Below are 15,508 nucleotides of genomic sequence, written 5' to 3'. Positions count from 1 at the left end.
CCAGCAAGTTTTCTGGAGATTACTAGCTACCTCGGGAATGGACCTGAAACCAGCACCATCTCTGACAAGCTCTAGTTTAAGTGTCAAATGGTGAGAGCAACATAAGTGGAAGGAGAAAATACAAAGTGGAGACTGAAAAGAAAGGGGAGGGCAAGCAAGAAAGAAAAGTGAAAAAAGGCACAAGGAAATGCAATTCTTCCATAACCAATAGGGGGAAGAAGGGGATTTCTGACTTCCAAACTTCACAGCCAACTCTCACCATTAGAATACACTCTACTGAAAACAAGAGATCGTCTGCTGTGGACTGAATGTTTGTGACCCCTCAATGTCATATGGTGGAGCCCTAATGTGATAGTATTTGGAGAGGGGGGCCTTTGGGAGGTAATTAGGTCATGAGGGTGGCCCCCACGACGGGATTAGTGTCCTCATAAGACGAAGAGAGAGAGCCCTTTCCCCATTGAGGACACCGTGAGAAGTCAGCTGTCTACAAGCCAGGAAGTCCAGGAAGGGGTCCTCCCTGGAACCCAACCATGGAGGCACCCAGGTCTCCGACTAGCGGCCTCCACAACTGTGAGAAGCAAATATTTAAGTACCTAGGCCGGGGTATTTGTTACAGCAGCCCGAGAAGACATCACTCAAAGTGACTAGTAAACAGTGCAGCCTTGAACCTTAGAAATAGTCGTCAAGAGGGGGAGGACTTCACGCACCAGGCGTCACTCAGGATCACCTGCTACTGAGTAAGGGCGCATGACGCCACTCTCCCCTTCTTCTGGTTTGGAAGTTAAGAGGTCGAAAAGACTAACACTTCCTAACATAAGAAATCTGTCCTCGGAAGGTGGTTAAAGAACCGTAAAAGCTCTGGCAAGGAACCCCTAGCTGCACATGACTCGGTCCTCACCCGTGAACGATTTCCCTCGTTTCTAGTCTCCAGGACCAAGTCTGATAGCAATGCTTGGTGCACGCCTGTCGTTTTAAGAGCAACCCATTTGTTCCATTACAGCCTTCTCCAATCTGATGTGAGCTGGCTGGGTTGGCAGGGCTTCCTGGTGTGGCTCCAGGACCGGGAGGCTCAAGCGCCAGACTTGGAAGTCCAGCCCAAATGCCCCGTTTGGGGGAAAGCCTCTCTGCAAAACACGGCCTCGGTCGGCGAAACGGGCCCAAGCTCCCCGACCATCTTCTCCCAAGTCCTGCTTCCCACGGCACGCTTCCTCCAAAAAAGGAAGACACCGGCCTAGGGCTCGGCGCCCGCCCGCTAGTATTTACCTACCACAGGAGCTCGTTTGCAAAACAGATCGGAGGCACCTACCGCTTGACTTGACAGGAAACGCCCAACTCTGACACCCGCCACCAAGGTTTGCGTGAGCGCCTACTACCGTCGGGCCCCGCGTGTCTCCGAGCGCTCCCTCCCCACCCGGGGCGCGGGGGCCCGGCGGCCTGCTCCCCCTGCCAACCCCGAGCGACCACGCGGCCCTCCGAGCCGCCCAGGGGGCCGCAGGCCACGGAGCGGACCAGCACAGAGGCCCCGCGCGAGGACCTGACCGTTGACTCCGCGGGGGCGCGGAGGGCGTCCCGGGTCGCAGGGGAAACTCCGGGAGCGGCCCGGGGACGCCTCCCCGCCGAGAACGGCTCCCCCGCAGCCGGCCGCCCGAGGCGGGGCCGCAGAGGCCATCTGGCGCGGAAGGCTGGAGCCGGCTCGGCCTCCCCGCCCTTCCTCCTTCCCTGGCCCCGGGCGCCCCCGGCGCACGCCCGCACGCCCACGAGCACAAACTCCAGGCAGAAGCCCGGGATCCGAAAAGGCAGCAGCCACTTGCCCGCGGCCCCCTCCTCCCAGCCGGCGAGCATCCCCGCCCCGCGCACACACGTGGCGTCAGGGGTCCCGCCGCCCGGGGACCCGCCACCCCGGGCGCGACGGGCCGGGGCTGCAGCGCCGCGGCGCGCACTCACTTGCTGGCCGGCGCGGGGCTTGCCCTGGGGCGCTCTCTTGAAGAAGGAGGTCCTGGCGGTGAAGAAGAAGTCCTCGGCGTCCTCCTCCAGGCTGCTGTAGCCGCTGCTCATGCTGCTGGTCCAGGCGCGCGCCGGCCGCCTCCCCGGGGCGCAGGCGGCCAGGCCGGGGGTGCGGCGCCCGCCCGCCCCGCGAGGTTCTCGGCGCGCGGCCCCGAGCCGCCGACGGGCCGTCCTGCTGCAGCTGCGACCGCCGCTCAACCCAACCGCCCGGGCCCCTCGCGCCGCCTCCCCGCCCGGCTGCTGGCCCGGCCCGGCCTCCCGGCGCCCGGCGACCCCGCCCCCGGGACCCCGCCCCGCCCCGCCCCCTCCCGGTGAGGCTCCGGACGCTCCCCCGCGCGGCCGCAGGTGGGGACGGGCGGCCGCCCCTTCCCGCCGAGCAGAAGCCGGAAAGCTCTGTTCGATGGCTGCGGGCGGTGGGGCTGGGTTCGGGGTCGTTTGCCCAGCCTCCCGGAAACTGCCTGTTCCTCTGCGATCAGCCCGCCGCCGCCTCCCGGGGTCCCGGGTGGCGGTGGGGGTTGCTCGGCCACGGGGCCCCAGACCCTCGGGCGTCCAGCGGCGGTCTCGCCCCGGGCTGACCTCCGGCTGCTCGCCCCTCCTGCAGGGTTGAAAGTTACCAATGTGCGGAGCGGGGAGGTAACGACTGGGTTGAGTTTATTCAAATGAAAACATCCTGTTAGTTCCGTTGAGCTTCGGGTCTTTCTAGCGAGGGTTCATTCCCAGATGAGGACAGCCAAGGTCATTATGATCGCAGAAGCCGCTCGGTGCAAAAGGCGGGGGGGAGCAGGGGGATGAGCTAGGTCTGTAATTCGAGTTTATTAATTAAACGTGCTTTTTAAAAGCCCCGCTCCCACAATCCGCTTAAAACCGACAAGGCATGGTTTCAGTGGGGGCGTGGGGAGGGGGTGAAGAGTTGAGGGAATTCTATTCACTGTCCTACAAAAAAGTCCCATATTTTCTGAAATCCTTCCAGTCTGGTAATCCTCTTTTTAAATGCAAATTTTTCCTCCAAGACACCAGTGGTACGGTGCCTGTCAGGTCTCACCTTTCTCTTACTGGGTTGATTTAAATAACACTAGTTTCCTTGCAGGATTCTGATTGAAAGGAGGTTTCTGAAAGCCTCGGCACTGATATGGTAAAACAGGCCTTAGGTGGGAAAGAGGGGTGAGGAAACAAAATTTTCACCTGTTGTAGCCAACCTTTCTTGCATAGCTCTAATCCTAACAACTTTATAAGCTAGAAATTAACTATTTCATGCTCAGTTTACCCCTCGAGCAGCTGAGGCCTAAGAGAGAAAAGTAGCTGCAGGTGGCAGGGCTGGGATCTTCTGGCCTGAAGTTCTTCAGATACCCTTCTAGGTCCCTGCCGGGTCCCTGGTCCGCCGAGGTCCTTTGTGGACTAGTGGGAGGGAGAACTGGTCTGGGGAGAATGGGAAGGGGGGACGCGGCTGGAGAGTCATCCTAGCCCCGGCGGAAAGGAGGCCCGCCACCTGCCCTCCCGCCCTCAGTTCCCCACACATCCGGCTTGTAAACTGGAGTATGGCCCCAGCCGATTCACAGCAACTCCAGGGGGCAGGCCTTGCACTGGCAGCCCATTTTACAGATTCTGCAACATTAAAGGCTCTTCCCAGGGAGAGGAAGCGGAGTTTACCAATCCAAAATGTGACCTTTTCTAGGTATAATTTTAAGCTGAAAAACCTTCAACCTGTCTTGCACCCAGAGTCTATTGGAACATTCATATGTACATACGTAATAAATTTGCTCATTTCCTCCTGTTAATTTGTCTCATCTTAATGTGATCATTATGAAGTATGGTAGCAACCATCTCAGGTAGAAACTGTAGTTTAACTCTAACCCTGCTCTTTGGCTTAACAATAGAAAAGTTATTTTGATTTTCTGAATTGTATACATCATCCCATTCGATTGAATGACTATCCCATTGATTGTTATCTTACTGGTTTTAGAAAGCACATTCTTCTGTACCTGGGAAACAGGACAGCACAATTATCCTAAATTGTTTGAGTGGCCACAGATAATGCGTTCCAGTTGATTCAGTGGTCCCAAGAACAGGACAGCGCAATTACTCTAAATTACTCGATGGCTCTAGATAATGAGTTCCTGGCAACTCAGTGGTCTCAAGACCCGAGGGCTCTAGATAAGGTGTTTCTATCAATTCAGTGACCCCGAGACCCAAAACTATAACATGCGTAATTCTGCTTCTGTAAACTGCTTTTTTGCAAACCAGGTTCCTCATTCCAAACCTTGAGATGTAATCAATACCTTTGTGATCTTTGCCTATATAAGTCTGGTTTTGCCATCATCTTATCACTATGAGATTTGGGGAACGGCCCCTCATTGTCCCAGATTGCAATACATGTGACTCTTTAATTTGACTTCTTGAGGCATCCTTCTGTGATTCGCGGGGTACATTACAACAATTAGCCCAGTCTAGAAGAACTTAGAAGGATAGAAGGAAAAGTACTTTTTCTCCCCCACACTAGCCACACAGCTACTGAATAATTAGAAACCAAGAATTCTAATTCCACATTGGTTTGCACAGCCTAAGCTGATCCCTGTGTATGCCATGCACATAACCTAGTATAAGGGGATAGGATGATTTACTTATATAGATTTGGTTTTCATTATTTTATTAAGTAATTCTTATTAAATACCTGAATTTAAGAGTAATGCATAGGTGCCCTGACTGGCCTGGCTCAGTGGATAGAACGTCGGCCTATGGAATGAAGGGTCCAGGGTTCGATTCCAGTCAAGAGCACATGCCCAGGTTGCAGGCTCCATCCCCAGTGGGGGGGGTGTGCAGGAGGCAGCCAATCCATAATTCCCTCTCATCATTGATGTTTCTCTCTCTCTCTCTCCCTTTCCTTTCCTCTCAGAAGTCAATAAAAAAATACTTGTTTTTAAAAAGGCATAAATGATAATGAAGTCGAAGCACTGCTTTTAAACAACATAAAGGAAGAACTGGCATTCTAAAAGCAGCATAATAATCATATTTCTATATTTTTCGGATAGTATTCTTAATTTTAAATATTACAAATTTGAAATTTGGTTCATGAAATTAATACTTGTAAAAATTCAAAATGTCACATTAAACCAGTAGACATGTTTAATATTTAAAATTCAGGGAAGGAGTGGGATAAATAAATGTATGCAACCAAGTTCAGTTTTGAAAGGACTTACTGTCAAACACAGAATAGAATTTATATGTGGGCTCAATTATCATAAATGTTCCAATGACACAAAAGGCTAATGGTTTAGATTCATAGGCTAGTAACCTTTTCTTTGAATGGAGAATATATTTAAAACAATAAATATATGCAAATATTATAAACATAAATGCTTTATAATTTTAATCATCCTGTACACCAAATTATTTTCCTTAAAATAAAAGGGGAGGCCTTAGTAACAGTTTATCCTTCTTGCTTACTAGATAAACCACCCAGGAGAAAAATAATTGTATAAATGTGATTACATATTAACAAGTGTAAATCATCTGCAAATAGAAGAAATTCAAATATAATAAATGTAGGAAAAAATTAGGCACTGCTCACCTTTTGACTAAAAATATTGAGAAGTAAACTTTTTCTTTTGTCAACTTGTCCTTATAAAACACAGTATCAAAAATAAAAATATTTCTAGATTTGACTGTAAAAGTTTAAGTACTTTTAACACAATGCCTACACACATTGGTAAAAGACAGGAGAAAAAAACTGAGGGGAATATGTGATAAAATTGATATCCTCAAAATATAAAGAGTTTATACAAATCAGTAAAAACTTAGAACACCTAATAAAAAAGTAACCAAAGGATATGACAATTCATTCATAAAAGGAGAACCATAACTTACCAGTCATTTATACACTAAAACAGTCACTCAGTCAACAAATAGTTATTAAGCACACACTATCTACCAGACACTGCTCTCAGCACAAGGGATACATCACTAGCCAAAATACATAAAAATGCTTGGCATATATTGTAGTGTGGATTGGAGGGGAACAGGCAAAATGAATAAGGGAATTATATAGGATGTTGGAAGGCACTAAATACTCTCACAAAAATCATGGAAAAAAGATAAAGAATGTTTTATATAGATTGGTTATTGAAGCTCTCATTAAGAAGGTAACTTTTCAAAGATGTATAGGAGGTAAGAGAGCTGGCCATGCAGTTGTCCATGGGGAAAGCCTGTCAGGCAGAGAAAACAGCAAGTGCAAAGGCCCTGAGGCAGAGTGTGCTGTTCTGTTCAAATAAAAGCAAAGAAGCCGGTGTGGTCCGGGTCGTGTGGCTAAGTTGGTTGGAGCATCATCCCATGCACCAAAGGGTTGTGGGTTCAATTCCCGGTCAAGGCACATACCTAGGTTGTGGGTTTGATCCCCCATCAGGGCATGTATGGGAGGCAACCCATCGATGTTTCTCTCTACCATCAGTGTTTCTCACTCTCTCCCCTTCCTCTCTCTGAAATCAGAGAACATATCCTAGGGTGAGGGTTAAAGAAGAAGAAGGCAGTGTGTCTGAAGTGGGTGAGTGTAAAAAAGAGTAGTAGGAATTGCTATCAGAGAGGTGACTGTCCCTATAATACCTCAAAAGCAATTATAGGGACTTTGATTTTTATTTTTACTCTGAGATGAGAGAGAAACCACTGGAAATTTTGAGCAAAAGGAAAGACATGATTTGACTTACATTTCTAAAGGACCCCTTTGGTTACGGGGTAGAGAATAGATTATTAGGGCTTCTGAAACTCTAGCAAATAAAAAGCAAGGTTCATTTTTCACTCCTCAGATTGGCAAGTATTCTTTTTTTAATTTAAAAAAATACATATTTGTATTGATTTCAGAGAGGAAGGAAGAGGGAGAAAGAGATAGAAACATTAATGATGAGAGAGAATCATTGATAGGCTGCCTCCTGCACACCCCACACTGGGGATCAAGCCCACAACCCCAGTCATGAGACATGCCCTAACCAGGAATTGAACCATGACCTCCTGGTTCATAGGTCAACATTCAATTACTGGGCCAAACCAGCCAGGCCCAGGACTATTTTTTAACTATTTATTTATTTATTTATTTATTTATTAATTTATTTATTTGAGAGAGAGAGAGAGAGGCATTGATTTGTTGTTCTATGTACTTGTGCATTCATTGGTTGTATCTTATATGCCCTGACCGAAGATCAAACCCACCACCTTGGCGTATAGGGATGATGCTCTAACCAACTGAGCAACCTGGCCAAGGCTAGTAGCAAGTATTCTTTAAAGCAGGTCATAAAACACCATGCATACTGTGATTACATTTGTGTAACATGATCGTAGGTACTAGTCTTACGATGTACTAGGAACTAAGATAATTTATCAGGAAGATTATAAAAAAGGTCATGTTGACAGATAACTACAACTTTGATACCTATGTCATATGGAAAAAGAAATGGCCTTGGAGGTCAGGCAGACGTGAGTTAGAATAATAACGCTGTCACTTACGCTTGTGTGACCTGTAACAATTTAATTAGCTTCTCTGTTCCTCAGGTTCATCATGAGTAAGATGGGAATAACAATGTCCCATTTTATTCTCATTACTTTACTATAAGGGTTAACCAAGAGAATCCATTGTACAAACACAATGTTAGTCCTTTTTTGCCCCAAATGTTAGACCTTTTGCATACTCAGCATCCATTACCCACTATCTTGTTAACCAAACAAGGACTTTGTTCAGGAATCCTCTCTTTCAGGTAGGGAGTTCCAGTCCCACCAGGAAGGCCTGATTTTTAGGTTCGGGGGTTCCCTCTCCATCGCTTTAGGCATGAACAGGTCTCACAGCCCTGGCCACGGAGACGTTGAGACCTAAGGGAAAGAAAGTCTGCTGGGTGGCTTTCAGACAAATGTCTTCACCTTAAAAAAGACTCACAAAAAAAGACTATCTCTTCTCCTACTGGATCTTTTCTTGCCTGAATGTGGTACCTGGGAATTCTGTGGCCATTTTATGGACAAAACTGACAGGCTAAAGACGGCAACGCTTAATAATGTGAGGCACTGGCATGGGTCCTTGAAATAAACAACTCTGAAGCCGTCTTAATTAGGATGCCTTTTTATGTGAGTTAATATATGTGCTTTATTGTTGAAGCCAGATGAGTCAGCCCATATCATCCTAACTGGTATATCTTCATTATTTATTTATTTAGGTAGGTAGGTTAGGTATATAGGTATTTATTTATTTTCTGATGGAAAAGTTCCTCTCATCATATTTCTGCCAACTTCTGTTCTCCTCTGTCAACAGAAGAGAATCAGAAATAAGATTTTCAAAATGATAATTGAATGTGCCCCCTTACAATAATTTAGAAGGGGCATTCTCTCACATTGAAGCAAACAGCACCTGTTCCAAAAGGTGGTCATTAAAATGGCTTTAAAAAAGAAAAAGAGAGCGCTGGCCAATTTGGCTCAGTGGATAGAGTGTCGGCCTGTGGACCAAAGCGTTCCTGGTTTGATTCCGGTCAAGGGCACATACCCAGGTTGTAGCTCAAACCCCAGTAGGGGACGTGCAGAAGGCAGTCAATCAATGATTCTCTCTCATCATTGATGTTTCTATCTCTCTCTTCCTCTCTCTTCCTCTCCGAAATCAATAAAAATATATTGAAAAAGAGATGCACTGAAATTTCTCTGAGAAATTCTATGAACTCAAGCTCAATGACGGAAGTTGGTTGTTTCAGGGCTGTGCTTAGAGGATGTGCAGTGGGGTAGTTACACTAGCACGGTCTGCCTCTCTGTTCCGACAGCAACAGTTCCTGGGCATGGACTGTCACTCTGGTTACTTCCATTTTGTTCATGACAGGAATGGAAATAAATAATAACTGGAAGGCATTATGTTTGGTGGTTACGTTGTGGGCTTGGAAATCAGACTGCCAGTGTTGAAATGCAGGCCAAGATGGTGTGACCCACAGTAAATTGTCTCCCCTGGTTAAGCCTCAGTTCTGCATCTGAAAACTGGGGGCGAATAGTACTTACCTTGAAGAGTTCTTACAGGGATGAAATCAAATGAAGTTATATGATTACATATAAGGATAAGGTTTCCATATTTGGGCACATCCTCCGTACCCAAGAAAATGATATGCTCTCTGTGAGCCTGGAGGTTACCCAGGAATACAAGACAAGGTGGGGGAGGAAAATAAATGGTCTGTCCCATAAGTAGATTTGTCAACCCCAAATATCTGGGACCTACTAGAATGAACCAAAATGGTTTATGCAAGGGATGCTACCTAGTGTGAGAACTCCATGAGCCACATAGTTTGATGTCTGTGTCTGGTAGATTTCATCTTCGGCTTCTGCATTTCCTCATTGCTCTCATAAGAACTGGCCACGGGAAAGCACATATCTGATGAAAAAGTCCTTCATCATTATGGTACTTAATCATGTTACCTTCTACTTCAGATCCTCAAAGCCCTTGACATTAACACTAACTCTCATCAAGTGATAATTACTCGTCTCCTTTTAAAGATAAAGAACTAAAAAGGAGAGATGGGAAGGCTACCCCCCAAATTTAGGAGAGTGGAGGCAAGAAGAATAGGGAGCAATCTCTAACCATAGCTGTGGCATTCTGTTTCTTTTAAAAGGCTCAGGCAAATACGGCAAAATGTTAATGTGCATTTTAGCTGGGTATTGGAACACAGATATTTTTATTGTCTGTATTTTTGTATGCCTGGAATAGTTCTTAATTTTGTAAAATTAAAAGGAAACTAAAGTACAGATGATAACTGCAGTATTTAAAACAATTACATTTTAACACTACAAGGGACTTCATCCATAGATTATAGAATGAGAGTAGGAGGCCTCAGCCCAAAAATATCTGAAACTTAAGTCATGATAGTAAAACAGACTCTACAATTCTGTGAAAAAATATTTTATTTTAAAATGGCATTAACTACTAGCATAGTTTCTTTTTAAAAATATATATATATTTTTTAAATCCTGTAATTTTTTTTTCTTTTTTTTAAAATATATTTTATTGATTTTTTACAGAGAGGAAGGGAGAAGGATAGAAACTTAGAAACTTTGATGAGAGAGAAACATGGATCAGCTGCCTCCTGCACACTCCCTGCTAGGGATGTGCCCGCAACCCAGGTACATGCCCTTTACCGGAATCGAACCTGGGACCCTTCAGTCTGCAGGCCGACGCTCTATCCACTGAACCCAACTGGCTAGGGTGGCATAGCTTCAATAAAGCCCAAATGGATAAAAATCTAATGTGATTCTTTAGGCACTTCGGGGGTTGCAATGGTATTAACAGAAGATTGTTAAGACAGAAGAAATAAAAGATAGCACTTCATGTCTAAAAATTTCGTTCTCATGGAAATCTAAACAGAAAACAATCAAAAATATTCCAGAGCAAAAATCAATTTAAGAATGAAAAGCTAAAGATAATAACAATAAAACTTTTAAGTTACAGCTTCATCAATTTTAAAAATCCAACAAACATTACACGAACCCACTGGGGTCTAAGATGTTCATTGGTAATTTCCACTTACTGTTAACTACATATAGTCACTTAAAAATTCATATTACAAGCCAAGCTAAAAAGATGGATATACACATGGTGAAGAGAAACTACAGAACTCTAGCTTCCCTCAAATGAGTTTAAACACACACACAACAACAACACTGAGTCATTTTGGCAAAGATACAGAACTTCCAAAAGGCATTTGAAACTAAAACTTAATTAGATGGGTTGTTCCTCAAATAGCTGGAAATTTTACTGAGTAAACACACTTTGTTTGCCTTCATTAAAGTACTAGTTTATTCATGTCCAGTGAAAGAAATCCTTTGGGGAAAAAAGCTAAAACAACTGGTATTGTGTTTTTTAATTTCTAAGATATTATTCCTAAAGAGGCTCCCTCAAATAAGGGGAAAAAAATTATTGAACATTTATTGAGTTCTTACTATGTACGAGGCACTGTTCTGAAGGTTTGGTCTGTATTGGCTCATGTAGTCCTCACAGCAGCCCTAATTTTCCCCCGTTGAAAGAGAAGAGTGGGGTAGCCATTACAATGCCTGGTGGTGAAGTGGGTCCTAAGTCCACCCTCCTATCCACCGAATACACTGCCTTTTGCGTTCCACCAGCAGAGGGTGAGAGTAGAGCCAGACGCCTCAGAGAAAAACCAGGTGTCAGTCTGCCAGAGAAATGGCATCCGTGAATTGATTTGAAATGTGTAATAATCGAGTGTATTCCTGTGAGAGTTATTTGTTATTTGAAGTTTTTAAACGAGAGAAGATTGTTTTTATTCAATTTTCCATGACGTTGACCTTCCTACTATTTAGTCTGACCAGTCCTGCCAACTAATTTAAGTCCCCACCCCACCCCCACGCCTCTGCTAAGGGGCTTTTAGCTCTCTGATTCCTATTTTGAATAGGGATGGGGAAAACCTGCATTCATTTTGCCACGGGGTAGTCACCATTATTACGGCCCATTCATTCCCATCGCCATTGCCTGTCACGGGGTCTCAATGCAAAGCCGTGACAGGGAGATACCTGCTCAAAGTCAGGAGTCACTACCCAGGACTGGGCCCCCTTATCAAGTGGGTCCCCACTGAGGACATATTTATTGTGTGACCTACGAAGAATAAAAGAGCATTTTCCTGCAAATTTTTCTTGAGATTTAAATAATCTCAGGGAGCTGAGGGGTGGAGGGAGGAATGGAGAAATAGAGAGCATCCTGGGGTTAAATATGACACATTTGCCACAAACACAAGGCAGAGATCTGACGACTGTTTATCAATAGATAGTGCCTGTGCCCAGAGCTCACGGTATCTGACTTTGAAATCTGTGTCTTAAGACACAGCTTAGGGTAAACAGAAATGCTTTCTTGTTCAGGAAAGGTAGGTATTCCAGGGAGACTGGGATTTTTCTAAAAAGGCAGTCCTCGGGTTACACAGAAGTCGAAGTACGTCGCTTCGTGGTTATGTCACCATCTCCCATTTATTTATTAAAAAAAAAAGTTCTATCATTTCGACGTATGTACATATGTGCTTTATGTTTTTTTATTATTTATTTACCACAAGTAAAGGTCAGGAATTGTTATCTTTCTTTTAAATGTTTTTTACTGTGTCACTTCATTACTGCTGTGTATGTGCTCCCTGTAAGTGACATAGGTGCTTATGTAGGTGGGTTCCGACGCGTTACATCGAGCTGTAGGAACAGATCTCTGACGTAACCCAAGGACCTACTGTATATTTTTATTGATTTCAGAGAGGAGGGGCAAGGAAGAGAGAGAGATAGAAACATCAATGATGAGAGGGAATCATTGATTGGCTGCCTCCTGCACGTTGGATCAAGCATGTGCCCTTGACTGGAATTGAACCTGGGACCCTTCAGTGCAGGCTGATGCTCTATCCACTGAGCCAAACCGGCTAGGACGGGGATTTTTCTTAATAAATGCAAATAGAAACCTAATGGTGGGTTCAGAATTTATATGGAGGAGCGCTTAGGGGTAGCCTTAAACCAGGCTGCATACATTGACCATATCTGAGGGGAGAAGGGTTGCTGATGGGGAGATCCCTGGTGCGGTCTGGTGCTCTGCGACCTCCAGGCTGTAGCGAACAGTGAGTGCTCATTAAAGCCTCTCTGCCCTGGAAGGTGGAGAAGGCATAACGGAAGCGTGAGACAGGGTCCCTCTCCCCAAAGGCTCTCATACAGTCAGCGAGAAAACGCCCCATGGAGCAATCACACAACAGTTACGGACTGTGAGGAGGCATTTAACAAGCCTGGGACGAACGCATCAAAAATGCAAACCCAAGACCAGAACATGTGAAGGGAGTTGGTGTGTCCTCAAGGAGAGACACAGGCAGAGAGGAAGACAACAGGCAGCTCAGGGAAGAGGGGAAAGGTGATCAGCAAAAACATAAGCACAGCAAACACCTGAAGTTGTGAAGAAAGGCTGACCGAGCAGGTGAGGGCAACGCTGCTGTTAAAACACAAGCTAAGGAGTGAGGACTGTGCCTGTCAGAAATGTGGGCACTGCCAGGCATGACATGAAGACAGGAGTGTTGAGGGGGGGGGGGGGGGCTGTGTTGTAACACAGCGGAGAGAAGCAGGCAAACAAGTTTGACCCTCTCTTGTGAAACTTCCTGTGGTTTTGTGAGGGACTCAAAGTGCAGAGGTGGCTGCTGGCTGGACACTGGGAAACATGACTCCGAATCCTTGAGCTCAGTCACTGATTGCTGTTGTCAAAAACAGTCAAGCAGCCCGGCAGAGGGAGGGCTCAGTGGTCAAGCGTCCACCCATGAACCTGGAGGTCATGGTTCAATTCCCGGGTTGTGGGCTCGATCCCCAGTGATGTTTCTGTCTCTCTCTCCCTTCCTCACTGAAATTAATAAAAAAAAAAACCCACAAAAATGTTAAAAAAAAAACCCAGTCAAGCAAAATTCAATCTCCCACTAAATTGAAAAAATTAAAATAGGAAAAGGTGGGCAAGAGTAATAGAAAGCCTAGAAAATTAAATGGCAAGATAAATTAAGTAGAAAAAAGTGCAAAAGATGAACACTTATTAAGAGAAGGATATTTAATTTTATCACTTATCATAATGTGAATCTTGAATCTTTTATATTAAACTTTTTCCTTTGAAAATGCATTTGCCTATTGTTAATTAAATATTTTTCTACTTTAAAAAATGTTAAATGACATGGGTAGTAGAGGGGGGAAGAAACTTCTTCTATCTCCTTGGGTCCTATATCTGGGACCCTACAAATTAATCTGATGAAAGACAGACTAAAGGAGAAAGGGTGTTGTTACATAGGAATATGGGAGTTTCACAGACAAGGAGTAAAAACTCAACGAGGTGGAGAAGGGGGCTTTGGACTTTGGCTGTGGGGAGGTAACTGGGAAATAAGTGGGGAGTAAGGGCTGTAGGGTTTGCCAAGCAGCCTCCAGTCATCTCAGGAGATGAGTTGTCTCCAGTGTCAGTCTCCTCTTTCTGGTACTGGAGAAAAAGACCCCTCTACAATGAAAAGTTCCCATACAAAAGGCAAACTTATATCCTCTGGGTTTTTAAAATGTTTTTATTTATTGACTAGAGGCCTGGTGCAGAAAATTTGTGCACTGGAGTGGGGGAGGGGGGTCCCTCAGCCCAGCCTACACCCTCTCCAATCTGGGATCCCTGTGGGATCAGGCCTAAACTGGCAGTCGGACATCCCCCTCATAATCCGGGACTGCTGGCTCCCAACCGCTCGCCTGCCTGCCAGCCTGATCGCCCCCAACTGCCCTCCCCTGCCAGCCTGATCGCCCCCAACAGCCCTCCCCTGCCAGCCTGGTCGCCCCCAACAGCCCTCGCCTGACAGCCTGATCGCCCCCAACAGCCCTCCCCTGCCAGCCTGGTCGCCCCCAACAGCCCTCCCCTGCCAGCCTGGTCGCCCCCAACAGCCCTCCCCTGCCAGCCTGATCACCCCCAACTGCCCTCCCCTGCCAGCCTGATCGCCCCCAACTGCCCTCGCCTGCCGGCCACCTTGTGGCGGCCATCTTGTGTGAGGGTGTGATGGTCAATTTGCATATTACCTCTTTATTATATGGGATGTTTACAGACAGAGGAAAGGAGAAAGAAACACTGATGGGTTGTTCCACTTATTTATGCATTCATTGGTGGCTTCTTGTATGTGCCCTGAGCGGGGATTGAACCACAGCCTTGGTGTTTTAATGCGATGCTCTAACCAACTGAGCTAGCCAGCCAGGGCCTATCCTCTGGTTTTAGAGCTTTTTCTAAGTCAGCTGTTCCTCAGTTACCTTCAGCTCAAGATAATCCTTATGTCAAAGCGCATGTTTGGGGGCCCAGGAGAGGGGTGGGTATATCCTGGCCCCTGCAGTTACATGTTGAAATAGCAAAACGACCAAAAGTCATTTTACAGGCTGTCACATTCCTTTTTGCTTCTTCAACCACTGCTTACCCACAGCGCCTCAAATTAAAAAGAGCAATTCTATTCAGCATTGCTAAAGGAACTCCTAAACTCCGAACTTCTAAATTTAGCAATTCCTTTAACAGAACAGAAAAAGTATTTTATTAGTTACATGTGTTTTCATCTCCCCAGGTAGAATGTACATTCAGGCTATATAATCTGTTTGTTTAAAACACAGCAGAGAATTATGAGCTATTTGTTGAAAGAATCTGTTTACATTAAATCATGGCTGTAGCTCAGTGGATAGAGTGTCGGCCTGCAGACTGAAGGGTCGAGGGTTTAATTCTGGTCAAGGGCACAGGCCTGGTTTGTGGGCTCAATCCCCAGTAGGAGGCATGTAGGAGGCAGCCGATCAATGATTCTCTCTCATCAATGATGTTTCTATCACTCTCTCTCCCTCTCCCTTCCTCTCTGAAATCAATAAAAATATATTTTTTAAAAAATCATGGCTGTAGTAGCTTTAAAAAGTACAAAATCATGGCAAAATAGAAAACAATAGGCAAGGTCAAAGGCAAATGACAGGACCTGTTGGTCTAAATCTTGATATTGGTCATGGTGAGTTACACAAT

General features: G+C 45.6%; 1 protein-coding gene across 4 annotated transcripts in view; it reads right to left on the bottom strand.

Moving 5' to 3' along the window:
• RASSF3 (Ras association domain family member 3) overlaps positions 1-2,257 on the bottom strand; it is a 76,230-nt gene extending 73,973 nt beyond the window's left edge. For 2 of the 4 annotated variants that reach the window (XR_009451254.1, XM_059683499.1), the window contains exon 1: positions 1,945-2,254. Coding sequence is in view for 3 of the 4 variants with exons in the window: in XM_059683499.1 (XP_059539482.1) it covers positions 1,945-2,055 (111 nt within the window). In the remaining variant the exon portion in view is untranslated. The other 2 variants (XM_059683501.1, XM_059683500.1) reach the window with 2 other exon arrangements.
• Positions 2,258-15,508: the final 13,251 nt, after the last annotated feature.

The sequence above is a fragment of the Myotis daubentonii genome, chromosome 2 (assembly GCF_963259705.1).
Source record: "Myotis daubentonii chromosome 2, mMyoDau2.1, whole genome shotgun sequence".
Lineage (NCBI taxonomy): Eukaryota > Metazoa > Chordata > Mammalia > Chiroptera > Vespertilionidae > Myotis > Myotis daubentonii.
The sequence above is the reverse complement of the archived record's forward strand: the minus strand, read 5'-3'. Positions and strand labels throughout refer to the sequence as shown.